Genomic DNA, 15,103 nt, shown 5'->3' with positions numbered 1-15,103 from the left:
AAATAATCTCCATGGCTCAGTTCCTTATTTTTAAAAATTAAAACAATACAAATACAATCTCACTAGAGTTTTGCAAACAAAAGTAAGAATGACAGCACAGTTAAATTTTTCCATGGGGAGTGACAGATACAATTCAGCTACGTCCACATCTGTTCTCTTGGAACAGATCAGACATAGCATCAGATTGAGGGACTCTGCAGAGGTGTGATAATTTTGAAATGAGTACCGGGAGAAGCAGTGCAGGGTGATTTTGCCATGGGATTCCTGAACACAGGTCTGTTGCCCTGGCTCCTGAAGAACTAATCTGCTATACTGGGGTGGAAGCAGGCTGCGGCACTGGTAGCACACCTTACAGAGCCCTGCTTATGACAACAGTAATGCTTCTATTTCACTGCAGCCCACAGGGACACGTCCAAACCCAGTTCTGGCTCCCTGCAGTCTAAAGGTGTTACACAAATGCAAACTGATTTATAAAGAAAATCTGTCAAAGATTAATCCACTACATAACACCACGGAGAAACCATTTATTTTTCTTACAACTATTTAAAATTTCAGCTAGTAAAAAGGTATCATCATTTTGCCAGGAAATATTTAATCTTTGTTTACACAACTTGCAGAATAGGTGCACAACCACCTTTGAAGAGGGAAGTCAAAATTATAAATGCAGCCAAGTTCCCTGGAGGCAAATAGAGTAAATAAACAAACAGTGTAAGAAAACCTGTTCCACGTAGTTGTGTCATGAGTCACTTCTAAACCAATACTGTAGATAAACAGTAACCTATTTGAAACACTAATTTTAATAGATAAACAGTAATCTATTTGAAACACTAATTTTAAAAGGACTAATCTAAAAAGGACTGACTGGCAGAGCACTAAGAGACAATAAGAAGTTGCTGATCTAAAAGATGTACTAAAATCACTCCAGATCACTTTTGCTCTTTGTAGGAGGGTGTTTAGGTCCCTGGTGCAGCCACCAATCTCCAGAGCATCCTGGACCTGCTGCTCCATTTGCTCTAACTCTCACAGCAAATCAAGCCCCTGACTGCTTGAACTGCAGAATCACATCTTTTCTCCCACTTTTTCTATGAGCAACTGCAGGCAAACAATCCTAGCAGCAATCCCAGAATGGTGCTTGTCTGCAGTTAGAAGTCCTCCACAAAGCTCACACAGCAACACCTTTTTTTTCTTAATGAACTTCTAACAGAGTTATAGATGGGGAAAGAAATTATAAGGTAAGAGGCTCCAAGCACCATGAGGCAGGCTGTATCAAAATGCTTATTTCTTAATCTGGATGAACAGAAGTAACACTCAATAATTCCAAAGTAATCTGAAATACCAAGAAACCACAGTGAATGTGTATCACAGAAGCCCTCTATGACACTATGATCTTTGGCAAAAAAAGAGTATCGAGGTTAGCGCCCAACTACAGACAGCACTTTGGAAGGTTACCAGACGAAAAGACAATGTCCACTGCTGTCTGCAAAACATGAATAAAAACAATGTCCTCAGCTACATGGGGTGCTGGATGGAGAACTGATGTTGTTTGCTGGTCCACACGAGGCCTGATGGATGTCTTGACTTTACAGAAGAGAAGAAAATTTTTCAAGAAGATTTTTCTAGCAGATAGAACCGTCTGGTAGACTAGGAAAGAGGACAAACACCCCTTAATATGCTTTCTTGAAGAAATAATTTCTAGAACCAGCAACAACCACAATAAAAAAGAAACATCTGCCCATTAATGAACTTAGACTCAGATTTCATTACCTTTGTCATAATCTAAACAATTACATCTCCACAGACTTTTTCACATAGAAATACTTCAAGAGGTTATTTTCTCTCCAGTTTCTTCAGTTTTGATGGCTTAACAATACACAAGCTATTATTTTATCAGGTATGGATCATCCTGATAAGACTAAGTCAGCATATCCACATTATCTTTTAAAGGAATGAAGTGGTAAGGCAAGACTGAAGTTACAGCTTCTGAAGAAATAATGAAGACAACTTCAGAACAGCTGGGATTTTCCACCAACCTGAATGTCCTTACAAAAGGGCAAAGAATGAAGAACCACAAGTTACCTGCAACAATACATCTGCCTGAAAGTTATTGTTAGAAAAAGAAGGCCTGCAGTTCTCATCTCAGTTTCATAAGCTGCATTTATGATCATCACTGCTATTCACACATGAAACAACTAATAAATTGAGGTGTAAACCATTCTTACATGTATATTTTAAATACTCTCTGCATTGCTGAACAAAATGCATTTTGTTTCAAGAGTATTTTATTTAGGTTAACTTCCTAGTGCCAGAGTACGTAGTAGTATTAATCAACCCTTTTTTAAATGAAAAGTATAAGATATGCAGTAACACCCATTTTGTTCACTTTTAATGTAAGTTCCATTTCCTTATGGCTGTCCCAATGTTCCCTATTTTCTGTGTAACAAATACATTGATTACATGTACAAATGTACAAATACATTGAATACAAATCAGCACCAGGCAATAGCTGTAAATGAGCCATTTTCAGTAAAGCTGATGTGTTTGGCAAGGCATGAATAATGTGAAGCAGGATGAGATGGAGAACAGGCACATCAGCTGGACACGCCTGTTAAAATGCTGAGCAGCAATACTGTTGATACCAGGATCTGAAAATTCACACTGAGACTTCAGTTTTAACATCTCATTGTGATCAGGAAGGGAATTCATGCAGATGGGTTTTTCATGCTACATGAAAACTTAGGAAGACATAAGAGCCTTGACTGACATTTAATAATTTTATAGCTCTTTTTTTTCTATATATGTCCCCAAATATGAGAATATGGAATTAAAGTAAAGTATAAACATAAATTTGAAAGAAAGTGATGGGGGGGAAAAGGTCACTAGACAAGACAGCAGTCCCAAAAGGGCCTATTTATTCTGTAACCACTGAGTTCTGTACAGTGGAAATCTGTATGGCACTATATGGGACCTTGCACATTTGCCTGACTAAAAGCACAAGAGACAAATTGTGTAACTCAGCAGACAAACTCTTAAACAGAGGAAGACAGGCAATTAAGTCCTACCAGTGTAGAAACCAGACCCAAAAAAAGTGCCATCACTCATGGATGGGTGTCTAAGCTGCTTTTTAAGAATGCCACAACCTCCACATGTGCTCTGTCCTAGCACTTTACTGCTCTCTTCTGCAGGTTTCCTAATTTCAATTTTCCCAGATACAATTCAGATTGCTTCTTCAAAAAGGAAGTTAACACTGTTTTCTGCCATCACAGTGGGCAAGAAAAAGTCTTTACATCTTTAAAGCACATAATCAGATGTTCCACCTTCTTTTGAGTAAAGAACCCCATTTTTTGTATCTCTAATCATCTTCCATAAGCTATTCTTGTCTTTCTCTAAATTTTCCATCAACTGAATGAATGATACCACACAGAACTAGACACCAGCTTAAAATATACACTGAAAACAGACTAGAAGTTGAAAGCAGAAGTCCTGTTCTGCAACAGCACAATTCTTTAATTCAAGTTTAACTTGAGAACCACTATAAATCTCATCAAGTTTTTCATCAAGCACACATCCTCTATGTGTACCACCAAATGTGCTATTGTCTGCTTATTCCTACTTTATGTCACTTGATCTTTTTCTAAGCAATAACTTCATCTGTCAACACTAATTGTGACTTATCCCACAGCAAGTCTCCAGTTTTCCTTAGTTTGATGTCATCTCAGATTTAAGAAAGTTTACCCATTATCATGTCATCCAGATTATCAATGATTAATAATGCTGGTCTGGCCCAAGGCATCATTCTGATTTCAATTTGATACAGAATTTTATTTGTCAAACAAAGCATAGGTGTCTAATGAGCTCCAAGTGTAGCTTGGGAAAAAAACAAACTGAAGCCTCTCTTAGTCTAGTTCCTTGTCTTGCCTGTAAGTGTCATAAAACAACATCAAACATCAAACCAACATCAAAAGCCTTATGACAGACAAGAGAAAGGGCATCTCTTGTTTCACTCCCATCACAAACTGCTGACACTAGACCTAGATTAGATGGGTTCAACCTTTTTCTTAACAAATCCATATTCATCAAGCTGTCTGTCAACTGACCCCCATCTCAACACACTTTTAAAGAAAAACAGCATATTTTATCTTTCTCCATTTTCTGTTACTTCTGTCTTTTAGAAGAGCTATGGGGAAAAAATGGAAAATAATTCTGAGATTGTCTTTAGGATTATTACATCAAAATCTCCAACTACAACTAATTAAAACAAATCCAAGCACTCTTCAACTTCTTTCTTCCCTCTCCTGTCTAAGGTATTTGCTATCAGTCCTATTTGCACGAACAATCTTATTACATGTGTTATTTTCAATGTAGAAAGCAAAACAAAACAAAAATCTCACACTTAGTGTCATCAGCAGCTCACTGACTCCCTCTCTCGGGTACTCTGCCTCTGTTTTTTTCTGTTGCTTTTTCAGAACTGTTTCCAAATCGTGGAACAATTTAACACTTGCAATTCCCTCCTAGTCTCAATTTCTGCATGTTCCAGTGCCTGTTCACGACTAACCTGCAACTTGATCTAGATCCACAATGTTATAAGTATTTATAGGGTTATGACTGTAGTTGTTAGTCTGTTGGTATGTTCTTGTTCTCCCCTATTAATTGTGTTGGTTTTGACCCCAGTTGTCAATTATGTAAACCCCTCCCCTTATTCTCGAACCTTCCCTGCCCGTCACCCCGGCCTGCCCTAATCCCCTATCCATCATTGTAAACCCGACCCTTCCTTCCAGAACCTTCCATGCTCCTCACCCCTAGTTCGGTTCGCGATTGGTTCCCTAGTTGCCGTCCCGCCCATGACATGTCCCTATTGGTTCCCAGTAGTGCAACCGCCTTCCCTCACTCCTCCTCCCCTGATCCCTCATTGGACCCCGAGTTGTACCCTCCCCTGGGGATGGAGCGGTATATAACCTTGTGCACAGCTGTGTTGGGGGGCTCCTTCCTCGTCGGGTTGTGAGTTGCAGGGATTCAGGCTAGCCTGTCTTCCTACTCCTGTTGGTATTTTTGTCATCGAATAAAGGTTTGGCTACTTCTTTTAACATCCAGAAGAGTCCAGACCCTTGTTTTTGACACACAACACTGATCATCACCAGGAAAAAGGGTTAACAATCAGCCAGCCCCAAGACCCTGTATGCTTTAGTCATAATTCAACCATCTGAGCTTCTGCTTCACAGCTCTGTCCTGCCTTGGCTGCCTCTTACCATACTATTCCAAGCATGCAGCCTACACCAGCACTCCTTCCTCTGGGGCAGCAGGGAACAGTTCCCCCCCTACCTCAGCATCTGTGTGCGTCTCCCTCCCATTTCACACTACATATGAACAAGACAGCAAACATGCAGCAGGTACGACTCAGAACAGGAATGTATTTTACAGATGACACAACAAATACATATTCCACTCACTAGAAATAGCTTAAACTTCGTGCTTTGATCACCTACTCTGTACTGACAGCACAAACTGCATCTCTCAGCCTGTGAGGACAGGGTTGTCCCCTTTTTGCTAAGGGTCTCATTTCTGGAGATGTTGCAGGCAAACAAAAGTCCATCTGTAAATAGAGAAGCAGAAGTTTGTCAGTAAAAACTCTGCCATTCTACACTTTCTTTTGTGCTGTTCACTGGTTTCAAATATACTGCTAATACACAGCAACAATTCAACCTACACACTCTTCCATGTGCTTAGGAGCTTTCAGAAGCACAGTTTTCATTAAGAGATGGTCTGGTCTCTGCTACCTGACTTACCCTCAAAAACTACCTAGGGGATTTCATCAAATAACCACTAATACTGCATAAAGACTGTTATTTTCTATTAAATATAAAAAAGTCCTGCTGCAGAAAAACTCTCACGAGACACTGAATGTGCTGATTACAATTAAGGATTATGGTGATGTTAATTAACACAAGTCAATGGATGAGGAAGACACTGCACTAGGATGAATTTTACATATGTGCTATTTATTCTGAAAGATGCATGCAAAGATTCACAGTAAAGATATGGTGGATTTGAAAAGCCATGCATCCACAGCATAACTTTTCCTTTCAGATGCCATTTGAAACCCATCCTTCAGACAACAGTCAATTAGGCACAAAATGACCCTTGGTAATGCATTTCATCTACCAGCTGATGTACCTCAATAATGATGATTGATAATAATAATGATGAGTCTCAATAAAATCTCTGTTGTCCTTTCACACTTCTGAAAATGAATTAACTTGTAGTGGGATTTCTTAGTTCAGATCATTTGGAGTGAAGCATGTTTAAAAATCAAGTGGACATAACCAGAGGGTTCACAACTAACACCCAACCTCATTTCTTACCTCCCTCCACCACCTTGTGCCAACATTAAAAGTCACACAGCCAGATAAAAAGTCACAATTATAAACTGGCCATGCTGCAAAGATACATTTTTTACTGAGGTAGTGTACAGAGACTATTCTTTGAAAAAATTCTAGTGCAGACAGAGTGAAACTTCAGTACCATGCACTACAGAACAGCATCTGACAGAACAAAATTACTTTAAAAAATGACTCCTTCCAATAGTTATTCACAGTGCACTGTGTAAGGAGTAAAGGTGTACAGCTTAGAGGTGTATTTTTGCAAGAAAGGCCATGTGCCCAAGTATTTTGTGGGGTTCCTTACTACCAATCAAAACATGTACGACCTGCTGCTTCAATCAACGTCAGATACGATCTAGCCTATCCCAGCAATCAGAGACAAAGAGGATTTAAAAATAATTTTAGAATCCACCCACAACTGCCAGCAAAGTATTTGCATGTGGCACCCTCAAAAAATAAATACAAATAAATACAAAGAGTTAACTGGAAGAACTCTTCTCTCATTCAAGTGCCTCCCAACCCAGTTAACTCGTCCATGAATTTCATACTATAGGTTTTAGCAAATTAATTCTAAAAACATACAGAAAGTTGCTCCCTAGGATCATGAGCTAACCAAAAGTGATTAAGGAGGATGTTAATTGCCTTGTCTGCTGTAAATGGAGGATGCAATTACACGTAACCTAACAAAACCAAGTATTTACCCTAGTCCCAGTCATACTGCTGAAACAGCCACCAGTGGTTCCTATGTTACAAACCAAGGGCTATGGAGCTGCTAGAAAGACCAAGCACCGAAGTGTCTTATGAGGGAGGGCCTGAGCTCCCTATCACCTTTGGGAACAAAGCAACAGAGTATATTTGGGAAGTTTATCTTTCAGAATTACTACCAAGAAACTCAAGAAAACACAAGGCAAATAAAAAAATTCCGTTTAACAATTACTTTTTTTTTCCATCACAAAAGGGAAATTACTGACTTAGAAATTACTAAATTTAAAGAGTGATTAACTTCTCTTACAGTAATAACCCAACTAACATGGTATTTCCAACAATCTCAATAAAAAAATAAAAATCAACAGCAAAATTAGTAAGTATAACAAATAACTTCACTGCTTAGAAACCAGTTGGATAGTAAATTTCAAAGGAATCAAAAAATTTGACATTTGTCTTTTCAAGTGAATTACTGTTTGGTCTGTTTTTCCACAGTACAATCTACCTGGACAAGTACAAGGTCCCTGAGAAAGAAAAGACAGTAATACCATGTAACAATAAGTCTGAGATATATACTTTAGTCCCTTTTACCAGACTAATAATGTCAAGAAGGAAAGAAAAAAGCAGTATATAAAACACACCAAGTAACTTCACGAACTCTGAAACCCTAACAGCTCCATTTAAAACACCCTTCACATGTCTAATGTTTTACATAAGGACTGGACTGCTTACCAATTAAAAAACATAATACATTCAGAAAATTCAAGTTTGAATACATTCCTTTGACTCTGTACCGGTTGTAAGAAACACGCACTTTGAAATACATAATCTCTTAATGAATGTTGATTCTTGGTGTATTTTCTAGACACAATATTTAACAAAGGGGGATACTTTTTCTTCATCCTAAACTAAGCATGTCTCTCTGGTTTTTCACACACATCTGCTGTTCTGGCTTTCTCCATAATTTATTCCTTTTTTGGTTATGATGCTCCAAGAGGACCCATGAAAGACAAAACCCCACAAAATTCTATAAAACTGTGGAATCACTGACTAAGGCAAGTCCCAGGAGAAACAGAAAAAACAGACTACAATCATGTGAGAAATAGCACAGTGCTTCCAGTCACCGTTTTACTTGGCATACAGTAAGTATTGTACTGTATCCATATAAAAGTGAGAGGAATGACAGATTTGTCTTTACAAACAAGCTGTGGTTCTGCTGGTAGTTGAAACTAGCACCGAGAGATAAAAGAAACAATGGGAAGGATTCCACTGATGGATGAATGGAAAAAAAGATATATGCCTTTACAAACTGTAGGTTTGCCGATAAATGAAACTGGATATTGAAAGATGAAAAAAATAATGGAGAAAAATTATAAATTCCATAAGAATTAAAAATTAAGAGGGAGGGTTATACATTAGAGGGGACTCTTAGGTATCAGGCATTCTGGGAAGTCTGTACCTCTCAAGTACCTCAGCCAATGCAGCCCGGAAATTAGGATAGAAAGGAGGCTGCATCCTCCAAAAATCTGAGACACTCCAGGAGGATGCCCCATGGCCTCTCCCTTTATTCTAATAAAGTAAAAGGACTCCTCTGTCGCCTTTTTGGACATAAAGCTCTGGTGTTTGCAGATTAATTTTCCTGACAAAAGCAATCCTTCAGTTACATGGATCACAAACACTGTGACAATCTCCTAATTGAGACAGATGAAGACTGAAATTAAGTCTAGGAACAAAGTCTGGGAGCTGAAAATATTTTCAAGACAAATTAAAGCAATAGTGAAAGGACAAAGAACATTTTACCAAAGGTCTGGGGGGATGGTTTGGGGGTTTTGGAGACTTGGGATTTTTTTTCCCCCCTGGAATTTCGAAGACTGAGCTGGTTTAAAGAAAACACAGAGCAAATAGGCCAGACCTCAACTGAGAATAAAATACTGTACTGACATCTTAACTTTGGGAGCTTCATGGTAAGAACAGCCCAGCTATATGAAAAGTCCAACTGAAGGCAAGGACTAATGAAAGCTTTGTCTCAATCTTGCTTACATTTTGCAGACTGCTTCTAAATGATGTCTTCTTGTTAGACAGCTGGATTGAGGCCAGACTTAGAATTGTACAGTACTGGAATCAAACTTCCTTTGAAATTTGGAATCCCAGTAGCTGCAAAAGTAGTGGAATAAATATTACTTCTCTCACAAGACTTCTAAGGCAGTTTTTTATTGCCACCTGTTATAGATACATAATATAATACTAGCTTTTCGCAGGTATTAAGACGAATGCTATATGTATAATGCTAAAATGGCTTTGCTGTAATAGTCAATACATGTATGTTTGAACTGTCTACTTCATTAGGATAACATTAGATGAACAGATGATGAGGACCCTGTTGATTATCAACACTCACTGTCTGCGGAAAGAAGGAGCCAAGGCCCAAATTAAAAGGTGAGAAGAAGAGGATTAAAACCACAAGCCAAGAAACATGCATGCTCTAAAAACGGTGAACCCAAGGAGTGGCCACGCTAAACAGTTTCTGGAAAATGTAAACAAGTTAATAGAAAAGTTTGAATATGCATAAAGTCTATAAATATGCATCAAGTTGATGCAAAAGAAATGGTATATAAAAGGTGTTTCCAAAGCACCAGGTGTGCTCTTGGCAGAGTGCCAAGCACCTGGCCATTTTAACCCTTTGCTTTATTTTCTTTGCTTCCTATTGTCTTTTTTATTAAACCTGTTAAAATTTACCAGAACAATGAACGTTGCTTTTCATACACCTGTTCTGTTAGAGTTGACCTTTTATAAACCTCTTATATGTAGGATAAATGGTTTTATCACTCCCTGGGCTGCTGACATTTGAGCACTCATAACACCTTGTTCGTGATACTGCTTTCAACCAGCACAGAATACCCTGCAGAGACCAGAAAGCATCTACATGCAGAATATTAACTCATCCCCAAAATAAGTTTTCAGAGAACCTGACTGAATATTTTCACTTGACTTCATATATGAATATTCGTCTTATGGATTAAACATTTCTTTTACCAACAATGGTGACTTGACTGGTCACAGACAACCCACAAGATTTTGCTGCTTCATTTTATTGGTCCTTGTGCTTCGGTAGGTATCTCTTTAAACGTTAAGCTGGGAAGTTGAAGCAAAATCAAACACTTGAAAAAAAAAAAAGTTAAATGAAGTGGTAACGACTGCTGTGGAGAGTGACAGAGACCACAGAAGAATAAATCTCCTCCCTCAAAAAGACAATGAATAGATTAATAATTTGTCTTCTTGAAAATGCTGTTTTCCCGTCTACTAGCACCAGCCACTAGATGTAGAAAGATTGGGGGGGAGTGATGCCAAAATACACTCAGCAAGAAAGCTGTGAATGTCCTACCACTGTGAAAACTCATTAAAAAGGGAAGGATCAGCCTATACTTGCAAAGGTTTTATGCTCCCAAAGCCATGTACCTCTAAAACCACCCAGGTAACAAATCAAATCCTTTTAACAGCTTCTGTGCAGGGCTAGAGAAAGCACAGGGATTCAGCATGTCCTTTTAACAAGTGGTATAAGCTCATTACAAAGTTAGTAGATTTACTGGCTTTTTAACATCTTACTCTGCTTTTACCAAGACTTTCTGCAAGACATTGACCCAGTGTAAAAAAAAAAATTACACACACAGACGATATTATTTCACCATTTTCAAACTCTACAAACAAAACTTAATTCCATTGTTGTTAATATAATGATAAAGTTCTAGCTGAACACTAGCTTCACCTTTATTCTTCACAATCCTAAAATCATTTATCCATGCTTAAAAGTTAAAATTCGAAAGCTACTATATTTGCAGCTTAATAATGAATTAGTTTTTTCTTCTCACATTATTTCCACAGCTCCTATCTTCATTTTTTAAAAGCAAATGTATTTTTGCTGCAGGTTCAAAGTTACCTTTACACCTTGCAGTGTTACAATAGAGTAATCCAAAACCCATTTAGTGACTTCTGCAGTGAAGATGAAATTCATTATGTGCTAAATGGAATTTCAGTACAATCCACAAATAATAAAGCTACAAGACAATTAAGTTTCTGAAGAAGACATAAATCAAGCCTATCACCCATAAAAACCCAGCATTCAAGGCTACATATGCAGACAGCATCCAAAAGAAAAGAAGAAAAAAAAGCACACCTGTCCTCCACAATTCACCAATCCTCTGAAACTGCAAGTTCTTATAACTGTAATATCAGATTCTGAAACTTTTCAAAGCAAAAGAATAAAACAAAGGAAAGAAAATACTGGGTTTTTTCAGTTAGCAGCTTTTTGTTAGTAACAACACAATCCAGCTACAGCTGAAATACTGAAGTTCTACTGTAAACAGTGTTTAAGGCTGCCTTCTGCTCTCGGCAATGTTCATCCAGCTGATCTCAAGCATTCACAATCCAGGAAACTTAATTGTGGACTGCTTTGCAACTGAGTTGGGGGGGGTTGCTACGAGGGAAGGGGGGGGGGTGCCTGTTGGTTGGCTGGTTACTTGTTTTTTGTGGAATTACCTCTTGTAGAAGTATCAGAAGAATGCCAAATATTTGAGAGATGTTAAAATAATTAAGTAACTAATATTAACCTCAAAAGAATTAAAAGCCATTTCAGTACATGCCAACAAGTTTAAACTCTGGTGTTTTCTTAGTACTTTTCTCTAGCTGGGTGCTGCAAAATTTCAATATGCACATGTCAATGCAAGGCTCAGAGACACTGGTTTAGTATTTCATATCCCATAGTTCTGTGTCTTTTGGATTATAAATGCCAGTGGTACATCCTTAATTATGCTTTATTGTTTTGCTATCATCCTATTTAGAGCCTGAAAATTAATCAATATCTCAGGCGAGAGCCCAAAAATTAATCGGTATCTCAGGACATGCTCCTCCTCTCCATCTGTGCTTGTACTTCCCTGATACTATTTGAAGAGGTTTATTACAGTTTGATGCACAACAAAGCATTTCCACAGCTGAGACACCATGTTATTTCATTAGGAATGCAAACATCTCTTTTCCCCATGTAATATGAACTAAATAAACATGCACACACACACAAAATGCCTGCCTCTGCTGCAAGAATAAAGATCTTCTTTCCCTTGAAAGCCCTGGAGCTGGGAAAAAAAGAAAACTTATAAACAAACTGCTGCATGTGCTAGGCAAAGTCATGACTGACCAAGCTTCAGGTCTGCAAACAGAAGGAATACTAATTTTCAAAGATAAAATATATAGTCAGTAGAAACTGCAAAGCTGCAAATTTCTACCCCATTGCATTGAAAATAAGCTAGTTTTTAAAAAGAAGCTCATGCTAATAATAGGTTATAGATCAGAGCCTAGTCTACTTCTAGTACACAAGGAAGGATATGATTTTACAGTTCTAGCTTCTGTGTTTTCAGCTCTCTATACAGATGTCTGGGCATTTATTGCAGTGCTGTGAAATACATCGTGACATGCAGAAGTCAGATTCCAATCTCCACTGGGGCTGCAAGAAAGGCAAAAAAATTGCTGGCCACAAGGATGAGCAAAGAGAAGTCCAAAGAAGCAAGGCAAGAAGGAACGGGAAAACCAAGCAACTGGTCCATATGAAACAAAAAAAAAAAAGAAAAAAGAAAAAAGGCAACAACAAAAAACCCAAACCCTACAAATAAACAAACAGAGAAGCCATACAAACAGTATGCAGAAAATGGCAAGATGAAATTTAGTGCAAAGGCAGCTGTAACTTTTTTGCCTTTATTTTGTTACATTAAAAAGGATGCAACTACCTAAACACTAGGGTTCTAAACAAAAACAAACCCCCTACCACTATACTTTTAACAGGGACACTGTGAGTCCATAAACCTGACATAGTCTATAATACTATGGTGGTATTATATACTATAAAGACATCCAAATCCAACTGAACAAGTCTCCTCCTCCATAAGCCACTGTCTTAAAACAGATCCTAAGCAAAACTGAGTAACTACAGAAAGCAAGAAAGGCATTCCATTTATACAACTTACCACCCAAGCCAGCTAGTTAAGTAAAGTCATGTCAAAGATAATTTCTTAAATATTCCTTCACTACTTTTTCACACATATAAAGATGTGTGACATTTAAATGTGTCTCTAAATGAAAACAATAATTTGTAACACCAAGTTCTCTGATAAAGGCCATACCAGTTCTGCCTTGAAGGCACAACTCCCTTCTGAAGCAAAGTATTAGCAATCATCAACAATGAACCCACCATCTCCTGAAGGACTTTCAACCATCACCCAGGCCCCGGGCTTTATTGCTATTTCCTCATGAAATCCAATATCCCTACTCAAGGCACATCGTGGTGTTTTCAACACTGTAGCTCAAGCAACACTCTGAAGCACCTACATTGAAGAGCACAGAATCTGGGACAAAACTTAGGGAATGTGGATTAGTGATCACTCAGATATGAGTTGCTTGTGTGATGGTAACATTTCTCCCATCTGTATGAAACACTAAAACATTAACATTCCTCGAGTAGGGTCTTTGAATTATAAATACACAGAGACTTTACATTGCAGAAAAACATGGGAGTACAGAAGAGCAAGTGTGCTCTGAGGAGACAATACACACTTTACTGAACATCACAAGTTTTCAGACATCAGAATAAATTCCATGAAGACTGTAAACAAATGGAAAGAGAAGCAGACTTAGCACACTGGTTGAAAACTACACATTTTCAAAGTTTGTATTTCAAGACCGTAACTGTCAAAATAATCATTAAACTGAGGGGTGGAAAAGAGTGTTCAGGGAGTGTTTAGATAAGAAATATCGCAACCCTTGAACTTTATTTTTAAAGTGATTTCCAGTTGCTCCAGATTTTCAACAACTTTCTGGCTCCAAAGAGATGGCAGTGGGGATTCAAGTTTACTTAGCCTTTCTATGGGGTCATATTCTTAAGCTACAGGTTAAACGGCAGACTTAAGAAACTTCCTCGCTATCCCCGTTCTCTAGAGGCACTTACTAATTGCAAGCAATAGCACAAGTTTCATTTTGAAAATGCACGTTTCCAAGACTTCTGGCAAATCCCGCCTTTTGATGTTCAGTATTTTCTAAATTATGGCATGAGAGCTCAGACCACAAAACCAACACCTGACCAAAACACACTGCCAGTGTTTCCAGACACACAAACATTCCACTATGGCTCATTTCCATCTACTACAAATCTACAAGCTCACCCTTCCCTACCAAAACCATCAGCCACGGTAACACTCAAACTCTCTGAGGACCGGCAGAGGAATTTAAACGAAACTGTGTAACAAGAATTTTGATTAAAACGTACTCACAAAACAAAATCATAGGATCCGGGAGAACAGTGCGAGTTTTCTCCTAGATTACCCACGACCAGCTTTTTGTGTGTTTATTTGCAAAAACCACCTGCCCGGGGCACGAGGTAATAAAATCCAGGATGGGAGGCGTCACCTTTCAGCCCCGGGGGACGTGGAAGTGCCGCGAGCAAGGTTCGCCCGCTGTCCCGGGAAGGTCTGGGTGCCAAGGCCCCGCTGGAGCCCCTGGCTGCGGTGCCGGCGGCAGCGGGGCGGGAGCCGCGGAGCTCCCACAAGCTGGGCGCCGGGGAACGCGGGACGAGGGGAAGGACGGGACGGCTCCGTACCAGCAAAGAGCCGCCTCTCGCTGTCGCTACCTGCTGATGAAGCCATCCCCATCGCCGTCGCAGGTCTGGAAGAGGCGCCTCATCCTCTCCTCCTCGCCCGTGCTGGAGGTATCGGTGCTGCTGCTGCCGGCGCTGCTCACCTCTGCTACGGCCGCTGCCGCCATCATGCGCCCCGCTCCGGAGGAGGCTACGAGACTGTCTGGAGCGCCCGGAATTCCCAGTCCCGCCGCGCCTGCTAAGTGCGAGCGGGAGCACAAAGCCGGGGCGGGGGCCCTGCCGGCCCCGCACCCACTGCCCGCCGAGGGACAGCCGGGCTGGGACCCCGCCGGAGTTCGGAGCAGGAACAGGGCGGCTGGGAATCGGAGTTCCCGCCTGCGCACGGCATCGT

The 15,103-nt window shown here is 39.5% G+C and overlaps 1 protein-coding gene across 1 annotated transcript in view; it reads right to left on the bottom strand.

The window, feature by feature from the left end:
- The window catches only part of MCC (MCC regulator of Wnt signaling pathway), a 186,792-nt gene extending 171,689 nt beyond the window's left edge, over window positions 1–15,103 (bottom strand). The window contains exon 1 of the mRNA XM_014258752.2: window positions 14,746–15,103. Coding sequence (XP_014114227.1) covers window positions 14,746–14,882 — 137 coding nt within the window. The 5' untranslated portion in view covers window positions 14,883–15,103. The remainder of the gene's footprint in view (window positions 1–14,745) is intronic.

The sequence above is a fragment of the Pseudopodoces humilis genome, chromosome 4, assembly GCF_049639895.1.
Source record: "Pseudopodoces humilis isolate 2021_Gansu_Grassland_sample_001 chromosome 4, ASM4963989v1, whole genome shotgun sequence".
Classification (NCBI taxonomy): Eukaryota; Metazoa; Chordata; class Aves; order Passeriformes; family Paridae; genus Pseudopodoces; species Pseudopodoces humilis.
Note: the sequence above shows the minus strand (reverse complement) of the source record. Positions and strands in the feature narration are given on the sequence as shown.